The following is an 18,534-nucleotide window of genomic DNA, read 5'->3' as shown; positions in this document are numbered from 1 at the left end:
GAAAGGAAGGTATGATGTGTGATAGAATAATCCAAATGTTAGTAAAGAAATGGGTAAATATAAATAAACATTGACCATATAAAGCAACAACCATAATATGTAATTCATGGGTAAAAATGAAAAGAGAACTTAAATATTAGTCACCAATAATGGAGAAGTATGTGACTGCAGCTGAATTGTTGGGAAAAGGATAATAATACTGAATAATATTAAACTGTTAAATACATATTTAAAAAATTAAGGGCAGTCCTGGCCAGGCGGCTCAGTTGGAACGTTGTCCCATACACCAAAAGTTTGCAAGTTCAATCCCCAGTCAGGGCCATACCCAGGTTGTGGATTTGATCCCTGGTCAGGGTGCAACCAATTGATGTTTCTCTCTTTCTCTGTCTCTCTCAAATCAATAAAAACATATCCTTGATTGAGGATTAAAAAGAAATTAAGGGCAACTGTTGCATATTAGTAATAAAATGTGCACTTCCAAATCAGCAGAGAGAAACAAGAAAGCAATTTAACCATTTAATTACCATTAAAAGAAAGTGTAGATGTAATTCAGTGGTGGCCGCTGAGCAGACTGGACTCCTCTTGTTTGTGTGCCTCCCTCCACTTCCTCAGCAACCATGTCTGATAAACCCGATATGACCGAGATTGAGAAATTTGATAAGTTGAAATGGAAGAAGACTGAAATGGAAGAGAAGAATCCACTGCCTTCCAAAGAAATGATTGAACAGGGGGAGCAAGCAGGTGAATTGTAATGAGGCCCACACTGCCTGTATGCTCTGTACATTCCACAAGCATTGCCTTCTTAATTTCCTACTTTTAGCTGTTTAATGTTGTAAGATGATCATCATCATCTCACTTGCTTTCTGATTAAAATATGGTAGAGCCAACAAAACAATTAAAATTCTAATATGGGGACCTGACAGATAAAGGATCCTAGAACCCTCTGTTCCTCCTTTGTAAGATGCTTTCCTATGACCCCTGGATTTGTGGTGACAGAGGCAGGATCCCTGAGTCTCTCCCTTCTGTGGAGAGACCAGCTCTTGTCCCATGGGAGTATACCTCCTTTTGTCTCCTCTCCCTTCCACGCAGACTTCTCGATGCTGCCCTCTGTAGTGAGACCATTATCCAGACATCTGTTTCTAGTAGGGAGACATCTGTTTTAACTCAGGAGTTGGTACTTCTCATCTCCACATCAGCTCCATCTTCTGTGTGTGTATTTGTGTTTGTGTGTATGTGAGAGAGAAAAAGAGAGAGATACACACACACACATCAGTGTGAGCAAGAAACATTGATTGGCTGCCTCCCATATGTGCCCTGATCAAGAATCCAACCCACAACCTTCTGGTGTATGGGACAATGCTCCAATCATCTGAGTCACCTGGCTGGGGCCAGAAATTCCATTTCTTACCCACTCAAAGAGAGGGCTACAGGTTACGGGCCACAGGCTGCGGGCTGTTGCAAGTGTTCTGCCTCTGGGCGGTAACAGTGGCCTTCAGGAGGCTTTATCTGGGTTTGTTTTCACCTGGCCAACCAGTGTAGCAAAATAGATGCAGGCAGGAAAAGTCAAGCCAGTCTGGGTGAGAGAAATGGTTTTATTTCATAGGTGGGTCATGAGTTATTAAACAGGGGATTTGAAACCCTTAGTGGCTTTTATGGGCAGCTTATGAGGGCTTATCTGATCAGCAGAGACCTGATGGGAAGATGGTCCATGGACATAATTCCACAGTAAAAGAATGGATGGTTCGGCAGGTGAGAGCAAAGTGACCCTGTGTGTGGGGAGGACATAAATAAGCTTAAAGTACAAACTTACATAATGTTTATGGGAGGAAATCATATTCTCATGTGATTTTCAGAATCACCTTCACATACAATAAAATGTTACCAGATTTTATGTATCATGTCCAGATGCAAAAAATGTATTCAGTGGCCTTCTAGAACAATTTGACATCCTTTCTGGGAATTTTTGAGTGAGTGGGTGAGGTGGTGAAAAGCAAAGTAGACTTTTATCACTTAAGGTTGAATGAGTAATAAAAAATGAACCATGAATATAAAAAAATTGAGTGCTGTCTGTGGTGGATCATATGACAGTCCAAAGAGTATAAAGAGTATAAAGAGTATAAAGTGAGAGAAGCTGTTAATTGAATATAAACTGTATTATTTGAGGAAACAAAGGGTGGAAAATGCCTTTTGAGGGTGGAAATTAGAAGTGATGTTTTAAGATTTTGGGATGTGCAAATAGATTGCAACATAAAGGTTAGGTGTTAGCTGTAATTCCTTTCTTTCTTTTTTTTAAAAGATTTTATTTATTTATCTTTAGAGGGGAAGGGAAGGAGAGAAATATCAATGTGTGGTTGCCTCTCGTGAGTCCCCTGCTGGGAACTGGCCTGCAACCCAGGTGTGTGCCCTGATTGGGAATCGAACCGTGATCAATCCACTGAGCTACACCAGCCAGGGCTTGTAATTCCTTTCATAATAGTGTCTATATCCAATTAAAGCCAACATTCTTGCAGAAGAGGGAGATAATAGATACAATAGGAAAATTAGTCAATGAAAAGTGGAAAGATAGAATGTTAAAAGGCAACACCCCATAAAAATTATTTGAATTAAGAAATATAATTCCTGGATTAATGTTTCCAGGCCCTTAAAGTAGCCCTCTTTAGTGATTAACCAGCATAGTTAAGAGGCTGCTATGGGTAAAAACATATCCTTCAAAAACAAGATTTTTATTTATTTATTTTTAGAGAGAGGGAGAGAAACATTGATGCATGCATGAGAGATATATCAACTGGTTGCCTCTTGCATGCCCCCTAGTGGGGGCCTGGTCCGGTAACCCAGACATGTACCCTGACCAGTAATTGAACCAGCAACCTTTTGGTTTGCAGGCTGGCACTCAATCCACCAAGTCATACCAGCCAGAGCTAAAAAAACACTCCTTCAAAAAGTATAGTAAAGACTTCTGGTTAAGATGGAGGTAAACATGGCTTACCTCCTTGCACAACCACAGCAAAAATTACAACTGGAGTACAAACAGCTATCACTCAGAATAGTCAGAAAATTGAGCTGTATGGAAGTCTGACAACTAAGGAATTAGAGAGATCACATTCATCCAGATTGGTGGGAGGGGCAGAGATACATGGAATGCGCAGTCCCACATCCATATCCATATGTGGTGGACAAAAATCAGGAGGGATACCTCTGGAGTGAGGTACTGTAGCCCCACACCAGAGCACCCAGTCCAGGGTTCCAGTGCCAGGAAGATAAGTCTCCATAACTCCTGGCTGTAAAAACCAGTGGGGGTTGGGGCGGCAAAAGAAACTGCAGGATTCTCAAGCCTCTCTTCTTAAAGGTCCTGCAGTGGAACTAGGACTTATGCAGCCTCACTCCCTCTGGGCTCCAGCACTGTGGCAGCAGCTGGAAGGGCACCAGTGACATACAGGGAGAAACCAAAGCATCTGGCATCAAGGGAAGTGCCCAGAGACAGCTTCCTCTCAGACAGAACTCCAGAGGCCATGCAGCAGCACTGTCCCCTTTCTGAGCCCTCTTCCACACAGAGCCACAGAGCGGAAATACCATATCTGAGACTCCATCAACCTGGGTTTATATAAAGTTGAGAAGCAGACAAAACTAACCTATGGTGTGAAAAGTCAAGATAGAGTTACCTTTGGTGAGAAAGGAAGGGGCAGGAACTGGAGGTGATTACTAAAATAATTGCCAAGGTGGGGCAGGAACATGGATTGTCCCACCTTGGCATTTACCTAAGGCTGTGCCCCATCCAACTTACTGTTATGCTTTTCTAAAATAGGCCACGCTACTAAGACAAAAAGTCAAAGCAACTCTACCTAATACATAGAAACAAACACAGGGAGGCTGCCAAAATGAGGAGACAAAGAAATATGGCCCAAATGAAAGAACAGAACAAAACTCCAGAAAAAGAACTAAACAAAAAAGGAAATAAGCAATCTATCAGATGCAGAGTTTAAAACACTGGTTATTAGGATGCTCAAGGAACTCATTAGGTACTTCAACAGCATAAAAAAGACCCAAGCAGAAATGAAGATTACACTGAGTGAAATAAATAAAAATTTACAGGGACTCGAGTAGAGTGGATGAAGCCAGGAATCAAATATGTGATTTGGAGCATAAGGAAGTAAAAAACATTCAATCAGACTAGCTAGGAGAAAAGAAGTATCCCCCCAAACCAAGGACAGGCCAAGGAGCCACTGGGACAACTTCGAATGTACCAACATTCGAATCATAGGGTTGCAGGAAGGAGAAGAAATTGAACACTTACTTGAAAAAATAATGAAAGAAAATTTCTCTGATTTGGTGAAGGATGTAGACATACAAGTCCAGGAAGCACAGAGAGTCTTAAACAATGGACACAGAAGACCACACCAAGACCCATTGTAATTAAAATGCCAAAGGTTAACTATAGAGAGAGAATCTTAAAAGAAGCAAGAGGAAAGCAGATAGTATCTACAAAAGAGTTCCTACAAAAGATATTTGCAGGCTAGAAGGGATTGGCAAGAAGTATTTAAAGTGATGAAAAGCAAGGACCTACAACCTAGATTACTCTGTCCAGCAAAGGTATCACTTAGAATCGAAAGACAGATAAAGTGCTTCCCAGACAAGGTAAAGCTAAAGGTGTTCATCATCACCAAGCCATTATTATATGAAATGGTAAAGGGACTTATCTAAAAGAAAGAAGAAGGTAAAAACTATGAATATTAAAATGGCAAATTTGCAACTATCAGTAACTGAATCTAAAAATCATACTAAGCAAACAACCAGAACAGAAACAGATTCATAGATATAGAGATCATTTGGAGGGTTATCAGCTGGGAGGGGGAAATGGGAGAATAGGTGAAAAGGTACAGGGATTAAGAAGCACTAATTGGTAGTTACAGAATAGATGGGGGGATGTTATGAATAGTATAGGAAATAGAGTAGCCAAAGAACTTATATGACTGATTTATGGGCATGAACTAAGGGGGGGATTGCTGGAGGGAAGGGGGATACAGGGTGGAGGGGAGCAAGGAGGAAGAAATTGGGACAACTGTAATAGCACAATCAATAAAACATTTAAAATATAGTAAAACTAGCTGGATAAGAAAGAAAAGAGAAATCACTTAATAATAAGATTTAGATGTTAATTAGAAATGAGATAACCAAAGAACTTAGGGGGACTAAAACCCAACTTAACAAAAACCCAACCTTTTCATTTCAATGTAACATTAATGTAACTCAGTGAGGTATCACAGAGTGAACATATTCATGTAAGCATGACCCCAGTCAGTACCCGCCCTCCAGAAGCCTCCCACCCCCCGAGCTATGCACCTCCTCCAGTTCCTGCCCCTTCCTTTCTCACCAAAGGTAATGCTATCTTGGCTTTTAACACCATAGGTTAGTTTTGTCTGCTTCTCAACTTTTTATAAATGGACTGACGCCATATATCTTTTTTTTTTTTGGTCTGGCTTTTTTCTCCACTCAACATTATGCTTGTGAGATTCATCCATATTATTCTGTTTTTATTGAGGGTAGTATTCCATGTGGTGTTACCATACCAAAAATGTTGTTTTCATTCTACTTGATGTACTTTTGAGTTGTTTCTAAATATCAGGTTGTTATGAGCATTCTTTTCAGGCTTTACAATGAAGATATTTCTTTTGGGTGTATTCCTAGGAGTGGAATTGATAGATCATAGGACATGTGCATTTTCAGTTTCTCATAATGGTTGAATGTGTAATGGTATTGTATTGTGGTTTTTGCACTTTCCTTATTACTAATGATGTTGGATAGCTTTCATATGTTTATTGGAAATTTGGATATCTTATTTTGTGGATTTCCTATTCACAATAGGATTTCTGTTGTCTGTTTTTTATTGAATTGACTGATTTTTTTCCCTTGTTGATTGATAGGCATTATTTATAAACTCTGCGTGAACTCTTTATTGGTATATGTGATACAAGGATCTTCCCCCACTCTGTGGCTTGCCTTTTTACTCTCTTAAAGATGTGTTTTGATGACTAGAAGTCCTTTTTTTTAAAATTTATTTATTTACCTTTAGAGGGGAAGGGGAGAGGGAGAGAAACATCAGTGTATGGTTTAGAAGTCCTTCTTGTAGTCCAATTTGTCAAGTGATTTTTCCTTTAAGACATTAGTTCTCAAATGGGGTGATTTTGCTTCCCCAGGTAGAGTTATAAGATTAAATATGTGACACCTGATTAAATGCAAGTACCAGATGGACAATGAAAAACATTTTTTAAATTCTTACCCGAGGACATTTTATTTTTCTTGCTTTTTGAGAGAGAGGGAGTGAGAGAAACATTGATTGGTTGCCTCCTGTATGCAAATGGACTGGGAGGGTGGAACCCTCAACTTAGGTATGTTCACTGACTGAGAATTGAACCCACAACCTTTTGGTTATGAGACAATGTTCCAGCTGAGCCAATCAACCAGCCAGGGTGAAATAGTTTTTAATGTAAGTGTTTTCCAGGTAATAATTGGGATGCACTTAGACTATTTTTTGTTGTTATCTTAGATTTATATTCTGTTCCCCCAACCACACACACCTAATTTTGGCAGTTGGACCTCCAAGGGACATTTGGCAACAACGTCTTGGAGACATTTTTGGTTGTCAAAATTGGGGGGGGTGGTGCTATTGGCATCTGGTGGGTAAAGGCCAGGGTTGCTGTTAAACATTCTACCACGTCCAGGACACTCCTCCACAACAAAAGTGTATCCAGTTCAGTGTCAATAGTGCAAGGTTGAGAAACTTGCTTTAAGGTTAGTGCTTTTTGTGTGCTTTGAGGAAATCTTTCTAAACCCTAAGGTAATAAAGGCACTCTCCTATCACATCATCCACAAATTTTATTGTTTTACCTTTCACGTGTGGATCACATGGAATTGATTTTTGTGGCTTTGTGAGATACGGGTCCAGTTGCATTTTTCCCCATAGATATTCACAGCCCAGCAACATGTACTGAAATGACTTCTTTCTCACTGCTCTGCAGTCCTTCCATAAGCTGAGTGTCCATGGATGAATGTGTCTGTTTCTGAACTTCATGCCGTTTCACTGCTCTAATTGATTGCCTTTGCATTAACATCACGTTGTATTCCTGGCAGGATCAACAGAGGAGTGAAGCAGCGAAACAGACAAGGAAAGAAGCAAAGAGAATACTGGGTGTGTTAATGAACGATTGCCTCTGTGGACGACTGGAGCTTCATCTTGCGTGAGACTATTGGGAGATGGTGACAGACATGTCTCAGAGTTGTTCCTCCAGAACAGTACTAATCATCCAGTTCCCATCTGTCATGGGTTGAGGTTACTTTAGAGGCCATTTCTGGTTTGCTGTGCACTGGCTACGGATGCTCCCGCAACCAGGGAAAGCTCTTAGGGAGAGAAGTATGGATGATTGGAGTAAGAAGCCTTCTGGAGAGGCTCACTTCAGTGAGCAGCGATGGACTGTGGGTAGGATATTAACAGTATCAGCTACCCTCCTGCCTCTGCAGTGGTCTGACCCACTCATGCCCTACAGTCAGTTTATTTCTTCTGGCCACTGGTCCTCCAAGATAGTGATCATTTCAAATTACAACAACAGCAATAAAACGTGTATCTAAATAGATATGTAGATAGAGATGCACGCAGGCTGGAAATTCAGGTAAGAGTGATGTTGTAGTCTTGTTCAAATTCCATAGGGCAGCAGGCTGGAAACTCAGGCGAGGTTTGTGTGCTGCAGTCTTGAAGAATTTCTTCTACTTTATAAAACCTCAGGCTTTCCTCTTAAGGTCTTCAATAGACAGGATGAAGCCCACCTGCATTATGGAGGTTTACTCAAAGTCTACTAATTTACATGTTAATCACATTAAAAGGCCTTTATGGGGACAGCTGTAGTCCCTGTTGTTACCATTGGTCCTGGGATCATTATTAATAGTTGTTATCTTTCTCCTGGAGTACCCGTCTACTTCCAGCTTCCCACCCCTCATTCTGCCCCTTGGAAGCACGTCTTGGTTTAGGTTGCCACCCTATTAGGTTTCAAAGATCTGACATGCAGAACATCAGCAGCAATTGGGGCTGTAGCTGGTGAAGTATCGGTAGTTCATTGTCATTGCTATGGTACATCTGGCTTTCCAGGACACCATCCCCTGCATGCTTTACATCTTTGAGGGTGCCCCTAAACTAAGCCATTTTGATGCAGACCCCAGCTCATGGAGTCCACCACATTCTGGATGAGATACGAGAAATTCACATGGACTACTGAGTCCTGTGGTGGAAAAGGGATGGCATGGCTTCTCTCTCAAGAGGAGAGAAAGCCTTGGCCCTTGCCTTGACCGGTATTTATTGCTTTTCTTGGCACATTACACATTGGTCCTCATTTACTATACACAGGTTCGCTTTACCTGGTTACCTTTTACAGAAAACAAAGGAGAGGATGCCACTAATCACACCACAGAAAAAGGATATTTGAAAATGCAAAGGGAAAAGTGGTTGAACTGGTTATGCTCCATACTGGGGAGGTTTAGCACAGACTTTAGGAAGTTACAGTAGGCATTTTCTCCCTCAATTCAAGATGAAGAAGTTTTAGCAAGAGCAAGTCTCATAGCAGTCTAGGCACAATGCAGGCCTGATTCCCCACGGGAGAACCTATCTGTGGCTGTGGGTCCTGTCTGGACTCACGCCACACAGAAAGGCCTGTATTTCCCTTCTTGTTTTTAGTTAGGACCACTCTCTATAGATCCCACAAAGCTTGCAACTTGCTGGTCTCTCACACGACCCTGGGAAAATAATTTGCAAATGTGTCAAAGTACACAGAGCATTATTATAATCAGTAAGCAACCAGTGGTTCCACAGACCCACATTCTCAGATTAAGCCCATCAGTCATTGTCAGGCAGTAATGATCAAATAGATAACATTCAGAGAACTCTGAGGGCCTATTTTTGAGTCAGGGTCAGATAGCTAAAGGGCCATAAAACTTTGGGGAAACAAACTTATTTCAGGCTTGGACCCTTATCATTTAAATTGAGGGTATCAGCAAAGTAGGTTTCATAGGATTTTATACATTCTTTCTTAGGCCTGATCACCCGGGAAATTTACTCTTTCCAGAACAGGGCCACACCCACCTCCAGCATTGTTTCAGGCTTAGGTGAGCAGGGGAAGTAAGGCAGCTAAGAGATTAGGAAATTTCTTGTAGACAGAATGAGGACAGAGGCTATGTCAAAGCCGAGGGGCAAGGGTCCATCACCCCCTTTTTCTATAGTCCCCCAGGTCCTTCCCTGAGGGCCTCCTCATTATCATGCCTGTCTTAGGTCATCCCCCATTTGAGGAATCTTACCCATCATTGGCTAACCAATCATGCACTGGGGGTCAGGCAGGGTGAAGTAAAGTGGGCAGAGGTGGTGCTCCTGTGAGGGAGATAAGCTTTGTCTCCTTAGTGGCTTATGGTCGGAAGGTCGCTCAGTCAGCCTTAGCCATGGGGGGTTACAGCTCCTGAAACCAGGCAGGGCAGTTCCCAACACCATTTCACCTAGGATGTTGCATTGCTTCTGAGTTCCCATTTTGGCCAGAGGTTTTGAGGCACCTACACAGGCTTTTCTACCAAAAGAGACCTTACTTTATAAATCAGAGAATCATTATGAGAGTCTGTCAGCCTCTACCTACTGTATGTACATTCCAAGTATGCACAGATCCTCCACTGAACTTTCCTAAATTCTGTGTGATTGTGCCATCTGTCACTGTTGGGAACTGACAGACAGATTCTTTGAGGATGAAGGCTCAAAGGACAGGTTGACACACTGGTTTCTCAGTCCAGAGGTGGGGTTGGCAGTGGAAAATTTGCAGTTGGTTGTGATGCGCTTTTCGGAACCAGCAGGCCCAGCAAAGATAAGCTCATGTGTGAGTGAAAACAGAGATTTTCATCAGGAACAGCACCATGAAAATTAGCAAAGATCTTAGCTTCCTGGCTACCCTTGCCCAGTGATGCAACTACTGATGAGGAAACTAACCCAAAGTAATGCAGCCAACTCCTCTTCTGGGGAGCCAAGGTGTCTGATAGCCCTAAAGCCATGTTATAGAACCCAAACCAAAAACTTTAAACACTTCAACTATCCAAATAAATTGAAAGTACTGAAAGGTTGAGTAAGGACAGAAGACTTTCATGATTTAATAAAAAACAGACTCAGTAAATAATGGTCTTAACCACAAAGCACACAATCTGGGCAGAGATCTACTAGCTTCTTTTTAATCTCTCTCTGGTTTGGGGGACTGAGGTGGGATATGCAGTCATGGATTATTTTACAGTGAGAAGAGGAAGTGTCCAGGGTCTTCCCAGGAAAAATAGTCCTGCCTCAGAGCCCCCATCCTGACACAGGTCATCCCCTGTCATTAAGCACACAGCTCTGCGTTTTGGCATGTAATCAGTACTCAGTGCGTTTTGATTTGAGCAGTGTTAGCTTCTGTCTCTCCCTTAGCTTAGGGGCTAGCTGGGTCAGTGTGTGCCGGGCAGGCCTGGGATGGTGCCCTTCCCATGGGTTGGGTGAAGCCTCTTGTGCTGAGAGATGGACCTCATGGAAATTCTTGCCTTTGGTGATTAACACCAGCTAGGTGGGAGCAAGCAACAAGCAACGACCCCAGGATCTCAGAGTCAAATTTCTATTGCTGTGGACACATATGGAGCTTGTTTGATGGGAGGAGGGGTGTTACTGCCACAGGCTGAATTAGGGCAATGGGCCCTGGGTGGCAAGGCTCTGCAGTGTCCAGCTTGGAGTTCCCTTGCAGCTGCCACCATGGGTGGTTCCCCCAGCCCTGGGTCTGGAGGGTCATGGGCCTCTCCTGTACTTTCTGTCCTGGAGATCTGGGTCCTATGTGCTCTGGTTCCACATCTTTTTGGGAAGGTCCTTCTGGTTTATGTGCTCTCCATGTTTTTTCCCTATGCATACACAAAATATACATCTACAAAATTGAGATTCCACTATAGGGAGGTTTTTATATAACTTTTAAAAAGCATTATGTTATATGGAATTTTCCAATATTATTAAATGTTTTTGAAAATAAATTTTTGGCCTGACTGGTCTAGCTCAGTGGATTGAGTGTGGGCCTGTGAACGAAAGGGCTGCCTGTTCACATGCCTGAGTTGCAGGCCAGCTCCCCAGTAGGGGGCGTGCTAGAAGCAACCACACACTGATGTTTCTCTCCCTCTCCTTGCCGTCTCTCTAAAAATAAGTAAGATCTTAAAATTTTTTTAATGAATTCAAAATATTCAATTATATGAATTTACCACTTAAACATGTTCCATGGCTCAAATTTCATTTTCTGTTTTTATTCTTTTTTTAAAAAGATTTTATTTATTTATCTTTAGAGGGGAAGGAAGGAGAGAAGGAAAGAAATATCAATGTATGGTTGCCTCTTGTGAGTCCCCATCTGGGAACTGGCCTGCAACCCAGGCATGTGCCCTGACTGGGAATCGAACTGCGATCCTCTGGTTTCGCAGGCCCGTGCTCAGTCCACTGAGCTACACCAGCCAGGGCTGTTTTTATTCTTAAGTATGGTTTAATACTCTTCTCCATTTCTGTACATTGAAACACTAAGAATTCGCTGCTTAGGATCTCTCTGTAGAGCCTATAGAGAATGCAGAGGCTATGGTTTTTAGCCCCTTGTATTGATGTGTTTGTAGAATTTTATTTTTTTTTAGTACTAAGAATACTAGGGTTAAACTCTTTATTCATGACTCTTTGGTATATCTCTGCTTATTTCTTAAAGAGGAATTCCTAGAAAGAGTTCACTTAATGGAAGGGATTCACTGTACCCTCAGAAGCGAGGAGTGCTATCAGCGGCAGGCTCCTGCTGTGTCTGTCCCTGTCCTGCCCTGTTTTCTCTCCTCCAGCCAGTCCCTCAGCTGGCAACAGTTTGTGCTGAGCAGGCTCTGCGCTTCTGTCTTTCTGCTGGTTTGGGTGTAGCCCTGTGTGGCAGGGTATTGCCTGTGTGGAACTTGTGGTGCAGTCCCTTCTGTTATCTGTTCCAGGTATCTGCTTTGCAGCAACGAGTGGGACGGAATCTACATCTCAGATTAAAGCTCCACAGATAGTACATCTTATTAAAGTGGACTACAAGGAGGACCTTATATGGTACTAACTGCCTTTCCTATATCATGTATCTAAACCAGCGGTTCTCAAATGAGGGTGATTCCTGCCCTCCTCACCTCCCCAACCCTCCACCCCCTGGGGGACATTTAGCAATGCCTGGAGACATTTTTGGTTGTCACAATATGGTGGTGGAGGGGGTTGCTACTGTCATCAAGTAGGAAGATATCAGGGATGCCGTAAATATTGTACACCAATTTGTTTATTTTAAAAAAGGTTTGATTTATTCATTTTTAGAGAGAAGGGAAGGGAGAGAGTAAAAGAGGGAGAGAAACATCATTGTGAAAGGGAAACACCGATTGGTTGCTGCTCAGACATGTCCCTAGTGGGACTGAACTGCAACCCAGGCATGAGCCCCAGTTGGGAATCGAACAGGTGGCCCCTCGCTTTGCAGAATTGTGCCCAACCAGCTGAGCCATACTAGTCAGGGCAACACTGTACACCTTGTTTGCAATTAAAATGTTCTTAGTGATTTCTGAATATTACTAAAGATAAATCTTAGTATAGGGTTGATCATTAAGACAAGAAGGGATCTGGTGTCATTTCTTGTTTAAGTTGGAAATATGAATCCTGCCTCTGAGGGAATCCCTTTCTCTTCTTTCTTTGTTTTTTCTTTCCCTATTTTTTCCCCTTTTCTTTTTTCTCTTCTTTCCCTATTTTTTCTTCATTATTTTCTCTGTCTCTCTGTCTTTCTCTTACACACCTATGAGCCCACCTCTTTCAAAGCTTATAGGCTGCCTGGGTTGGGCATCAGGTTGCTATGTACAGGGAGAAGAGACCATTAGAGAGAGTAGACACACACTCATTTCTGGAAGTTGAGTCCTTATTGAGGTTTATTGAGAGTTTTGTAGCATAGAGGAATCGTCTTGAGGATTAGGGGTGTGGCAGGACTTTCGTAGGGATCAAAGGCAGCTCCACAGTATGTGACACAGAGAACCTGCTCAGGTCCTGTTAAGATTTCATCTTGGGCTGGCCCAAGCTCCAGGGTTAATTCTCCTTCAGGACCTTATTGATCCAAGGCCGGTAATGGGAGATCCGGGTAAAGACAGCAGGGGGCTTTGCAGTCCACTGTCCATAGGAGACAATGCCCTGGGCCACCCCAGCACACAGAAGAGGGCCCCCCAAGTCTCCCTGGGTTGGGTGGGGTGGCAGGGGGGTGGAGAGAGAGAGAGAGAGAAAGAGAGTCAAAGGTGAGCCAGGGAAGTCATCCATTCCTGACCATGGGTTCCAACTCTGAGTAACAGTCAGACCTAGGGTTAGACCTAGGAACTCTGGCTCCTCATAGGGTTATACATCTTGATCTGATACCCCTTCTTGTTTTCCTTCTTGTTATCCCATGTCTTGTTTAGCAGACTGAGAGGGATGATTAGAGACTGCACAGGGCCATGGGAGATGGGTCCACAGAGGGACAGTTCCAGTGTCCTCAGTTCTTTGATCTCAAACCCGTCCACTGGCTGACAATTTTTTAACCCCATCTCATTCCAAAAGATGTCTAGACCTTGAAAAGTGATTTGTGGAGAAGAACCCTCATCTAAGGATTACCTTAAATACAGATTTTCTCTTTTTAGGCTTGCCCACGCACAGCTGAAGATTGGGGTCAAAATCTTGGAAGTGTCTGCAGGCCTGGGTATCCATAAGTCTCAGCTTCACCTCTTGCAGGGTGTCGGAGCCTGATTTCCCTACCTCTGTTATTCCCCAGCCAGCTGCCCGGCACATTCTCCCAGGTGGGATGAAGTTGAACTGGGGTGGAAGGGGGAGTGTCCCCACGGCCAGAGTCAGGTTGGCTTTCTCATTCAACTGTGAAGGGAATGAGGGGCTGTCGATGCTAGAAATGGGTTAGGATGCTGTTGGAAGCCATCAGGGAGGGAGAGTGCACATGGTTTTATATTGGAATCATGTCCAGAGAGGGGAGCTGTGCGGGGGGTGGGAGGGGGTTGCAGTCCAGGAGCAGGTCAGGAAAATTTCAGGGCAATGAGGACCTGAAGGAGAAGGCTAAGAGAACAGGAAGTAAGGAAGGAGAAGAAAGATATTTTCACCTTTAGTAACATGATGTCGTGACGGATAAGAGTGTGATCAAATTTTGGATGAGGGAATTGCTTTATGACCTCAAGCTTCTGCCATGTGTCTTCTTTCTTCCTTATGTCATGGGCTCCAAGGGTGACCATTATAGACCTGTTATGAGAGAGAGGAAGGTCAAGGAGAAGCAGTGATGGTCTGGGGTTTCTTCTGGAATGTACCCAATCTGAGAGAAGGGGACTGGAGTCTCTCAGTAGGTAACAAGACTCTATCCACTCCCCTTTTCTTGTGCCACTGTGACATTTGTGGGGCTCAGGTTTTATTCAGGGAAGGCTTTCCCCAGGGATCAGAGACAATTTCCAAGACTCTCAGGAATTTCTGGGGACTGAGCAGGCCCTGAAGGACCCAGGGCACTGGGTTAGCACTTCCTAGACCAGGGAGCCCTTTTGAGAGCCAGCCCTCTGCAGCAAGAGACATCGGAGAAAAGGAAGAGGTGGTGGAGTTTCAGGTGGACTCTTTTTCCTGCCTCCCAGGGAAAGGATAGGTCAGGTCCCTATATTTTTGGAATGACCGTAGAGGAATGACCAAGTAGTTCAGAGAACTGGGTGGGGTCCTGAGAAGTGAGTGGAGAATCTTATGTGTTGGGTTTGGGGAGAGGGGGAGTTACTTTTAGAGGAGGGTTATTTGGTTGGCATCTCCTATTCTTTTGTAGGAGAGCTGGGTGTCCAGTGACTAAGGATGGGGCATCCATTCAGTTAACAAGAACACTTTCCTTAGCCCAACTCTTGCCTCTCCTTAAAGGAACCCAGGCCCATGAACCCATCCTCAGGCCCCACCCCCCTGTGGATGAGTCTCTGGTTGCTACCCTTGATATTTGGAGAGAAAGAGGACCCTGTTGTCTCACCTTCCTGCACAGTGAGCAGCCGTCAACACAAAGTTCTGTCTTATCAGGAAACCACCACAATGAGCTACTTCATTCTGGGCTGTGACAATTTCCAGGTGGGCCATGTAGGGGCGAGAGTGAGGCTTGCATTCTGTGCCCCCAGTGATCTCCCCTGGAAGAGAGAATCAAAAGGCTTGAACACAGGCATTGGTACCCATTTCAGAGAATGTACAGGTTGGGTTACAGTTGAGAGTGTGTTTCTTGACTCTCACCCTTACCCTGCATTCTGCCCATCTTCCCTCTCAGATGTCTCTAGAGTCTGCTTTCCCTAGGCACAGCCTCCTACATAAATTCCCATCCCTTCCTTTAGGCACAATAGCCAACCAGCCTCAGATGCTGTTCAGGCATTTCCCCCTCTGATTTCCCCCACTCCCATTCTGGCCCTGCCTCAACCCTTCTGTCACCATGCAGGACAAGCTCTCCAAGGTTCCTGTCTTGACTTTCTCCACAGCCCATGAGCTGTGTCACAGAAGGACCAAATTCTAAGTTAATGTGTAGCTCCAAAGCTCAGAGGATTAAGAGAACATAAGACTTTACACACATGGCCACATATGTTAGAGAAGAAACCCCTTTTCCTCCCAGCTGCTCTGGGCTTTTCCCTGATCAATGTGGAGGTTGCTTGTTCCTGGGAACTCCCATAGGCTGTAGAGATGTGGCGGGAGCATCCAGAGTAAAGGGGAAGCTTTACTCTGGACTCTTGAAGAGAGATCCTGCTACTCTCCTGTTTAAGAGTCATCTATATTCAGACAAAACTTTGTTTTAGGGGCTGATCCTGAAGCTCCCAGAGGGAAGAACCCCGAGACTCACCAGCTTCGGATCTGGAGCATAGGAGAAAGAACAGAAGGGGAAGAGGAAGAGGGCCCATCTTCTCAGAGAGGCTGCCCATGGCAGGTGCTGCTTCTGTCTTTCCGTCTTGGGCTTTATAACTCTCAGCAAGAAGAGAAAGGGCAGGGCTGGTAACTACAGGAACTGGGTGGTCAGATTTTTTAAAATTCTTTTTCCTCCTCTCATTCTAAGCTGTCTGTCTTTTTGATCAGAAGTTCCCCCAGCCCTGACTGGTGTGACTCAGTGGGTTGGGCATTGTCCCACAATGCGAAAGGTTACACTTTGATTCCTGGCAACATGCCTGGGTTGCAGGACGCCCCCAGCATGGGGAGTGTGAGAGGCAGCCAATCAATGCTTCTCTCACACATTGATGTTTCTCTCCCTCCCTTCCCCTCTCTCTTAAAAAAAAAAAAGGAAGTTCCCCCAGAGTTGGCCTTTGTTTTGCTAGAGGTAAAGTTGAGGCCTGAACTCTGAAGTGCTGGCTTCCAGGATGAACTCTCCACCGTGGTGCCTTACCTGGAGTGGGGAGTGGGTAGAGGGGGTCATGTCTTTCCCAGTCAGAGCAGTTTGTTAGAGGCCCAGTAGAAACACAGGTGAGAGAGATTTGCTACACTGAGCATTCAGGAGCTTATGCACTTTTATGGCTATAGACCACAGTAGGAAATACATTTTGCAAAAACACTCAATGCCATATACATATTATATGTGAGTACATGAGCACAAATACATACAAACAAATGAAGCAAAAATTTCAGGAAACAATATTTATCCTTGTCAGGTACAGTGCCCTTTCTTAGTTTCCATTGCATTCCATTCCATTGCATTCCATTGCATTCCATTGCATTCCATTGCATTCCATTGCATTCCATTCCATTGCATTGCATTCCATTGCATTCCATTCCCGTTCCATTCCGTTGCATTCCATTGCATTCCATTGCATTCCCTGTTAAAACATGAATACTGTCCATTTAAAGAATTGTAGTCTGTAGTTTGAAAAACATTAATCTGGCTCTCTCTCTTCCTCTGAATCAAATGTTCATCAGCAGAAGAAAAGTGGGATCCAAGGAAAGTAAGATGGGGAAGTAAACATACCCTGTTTTAAGACTTGACACACATTATCATAAGATAAAATAGAATTAGCATTTAAAAAAAGATTTTACGTATTTTTAGAGAGAGGAAGGGAGGGAGAAAAAGGGAAAAAAACATCAATGTGTGGTTGCCTCTCATGCTCCTCCTACTGGGGACCTGGCCCCCATCCTAGGCATGTGCCCTGACTGGGAATAGTACCTTTGGTTTGCAGGCCTGCACTCAGTCCACTGAGCCACATCAGCCAGTGTGGAGTTAGCATTTTTGAGAGCCTATGTATATCATTTATTGTTATAACTCTGATATGCTTTCATCACAGTATTGTAAAGTGGGTATTATTGTCTGAATTTTGTGTATCTGCTATCCAGGCTTATGGTTCAGAATTAGACTTACCTGATTCCAAATTAAGGGCCCTTCTCCTGTACCACCAAAGGGAAATAGAGAAGTTGAGCTCTGCCAGTGGTGATGTGTAGATGTGGAAGGATGATCGCTTCTGGGGGGCTGCGGTTTCCTACTCTCAGGTTAGGAATCAAGGTTATTTTGCTGAAAAAAAAAATGTGCACACAGATGTCAGTGTCTGAGGTTTTTCCCATGACCACCTTGGGAAATACCATTATGGTGATTTCACAGATGTAGAATTGAGACTCACATACATTAACATGAATAAGATCACACAAGTCATAACTATCCTAACTGGATTTCAAGTGCATATCGGTTGTGTTCCGCAGAGTTGGAGAGGCAGGGAGTTTAGGGAAGAGTGGGGTAACATGGCGGCATGCTATTTCTCTTGGGGATTTGTAAGGCATTTAGTTCAGAGATGGGGAAGCACAGGAGCCTTATACCTTCCCAGGTCATTCTATCATGACCTTAGTCTCAGCTTGGGCTTGTAACTGGGGTGCTACAATTCTTAGTATGTACTGACTGAGTCCTCTGTTGCCCTCAGTTCTGACCCTGTCTAGAAGAGAACATTTACATATTTTCCTAATGCTTGAGGAGTGCTTGCACTAATTCATTTACTCTCTACAGTTACCAGTTTAAAATACAGAATGCCAAGTGAAATTTGTGTTACAGATGAACAACAAATCATTTTTAAGTAGATGAGTATCCCAATATTGAATAAGATATACTTGTAATAAAATTGTCTGAGATTCAAAATTCAAATACCTGAGAGTCCTGTGTTTTTATTTGCTAAAATTAGTAACCATACTCTGCATTCTACCATTAGCAAAGCAGAGAAGAAACTGGAGTTGCAGAAGTTTTGTCCTATAGCACTGTGCCAATTAGACCAAAAAGCAGAGGTGTAAACAAATGAAGGGCATTTGTTTTTCACTCATGTAATGAGGAGTTGAGAGGTAGGAAGTCCAGGGCTAGTGTGATTGCTCCCCAGCATCATTAAGGTTCAGATCCACCAAGACTCAAGTTTTGTTTCACCTGCACCGGCTGAGGGCGAGACAATGGAATAGGTGTAGCTCCAGTCAGGTGACCAATTTCTGAAATGAGAACTGCACAATCTGACCATGTTTCTTCC

General features: G+C 43.5%; 2 protein-coding genes and 1 long non-coding RNA gene across 3 annotated transcripts; 2 read left to right on the top strand and 1 right to left on the bottom strand.

Moving 5' to 3' along the window:
* The first annotated feature begins 451 nt into the window (after positions 1-451).
* LOC118980980 (thymosin beta-4-like) lies at positions 452-787 on the top strand. The gene has a single exon (XM_037037732.1). The coding sequence runs from the start codon at positions 618-620 to the stop codon at positions 750-752; it is 135 nt and encodes a 44-aa protein (XP_036893627.1). The 5' UTR covers positions 452-617; the 3' UTR covers positions 753-787.
* A 12,175-nt stretch (positions 788-12,962) lies between these two features.
* LOC118980905 (chymase-like) lies at positions 12,963-15,981 on the bottom strand. The gene is made up of 5 exons (XM_037037610.1): positions 15,903-15,981; positions 15,057-15,207; positions 14,173-14,308; positions 13,679-13,933; positions 12,963-13,267 (listed from the first exon to the last, which is right to left on the bottom strand). The coding sequence occupies exons 1-5, from the start codon at positions 15,979-15,981 to the stop codon at positions 13,124-13,126; spliced, it is 765 nt and encodes a 254-aa protein (XP_036893505.1). The 3' UTR covers positions 12,963-13,123.
* LOC118980908 (uncharacterized) lies at positions 13,300-16,263 on the top strand. The gene is made up of 3 exons (XR_005065235.1): positions 13,300-13,763; positions 14,954-15,151; positions 15,859-16,263. It is a non-coding gene; the product is annotated as an uncharacterized LOC118980908 (long non-coding RNA).
* The last annotated feature ends 2,271 nt before the right edge of the window (positions 16,264-18,534 follow it).

The sequence above is a fragment of the Sturnira hondurensis genome, unplaced genomic scaffold, assembly GCF_014824575.4.
Source record: "Sturnira hondurensis isolate 20B ecotype Veracruz unplaced genomic scaffold, ASM1482457v3 Scaffold0023357, whole genome shotgun sequence".
NCBI lineage: Eukaryota > Metazoa > Chordata > Mammalia > Chiroptera > Phyllostomidae > Sturnira > Sturnira hondurensis.
Note: the sequence above shows the minus strand (reverse complement) of the source record. Positions and strands in the feature narration are given on the sequence as shown.

What these genes read in the sequence shown, in the direction of transcription:
- LOC118980905 (XM_037037610.1), bottom strand. Translation starts at nt 15,981, where the DNA reads ATGGGCAGCCTCTCTGAGAAGATGGGCCCTCTTCCTCTTCCCCTTCTG. An exon ending in ATGCTCCAGATCCGAAGCTG is followed by an intron (nt 15,208 to 15,902) that starts GTGAGTCTCGGG and finishes TCTCTCTTCCAG; the next exon opens with GGGAGATCACTGGGGGCACA. An exon ending in ACGACATCATGTTACTAAAG is followed by an intron (nt 13,934 to 14,172) that starts GTGAAAATATCT and finishes TTCCCTTCACAG; the next exon opens with TTGAATGAGAAAGCCAACCT.
- LOC118980980 (XM_037037732.1), top strand. Translation starts at nt 618, where the DNA reads ATGTCTGATAAACCCGATATGACCGAGATTGAGAAATTTGATAAGTTG.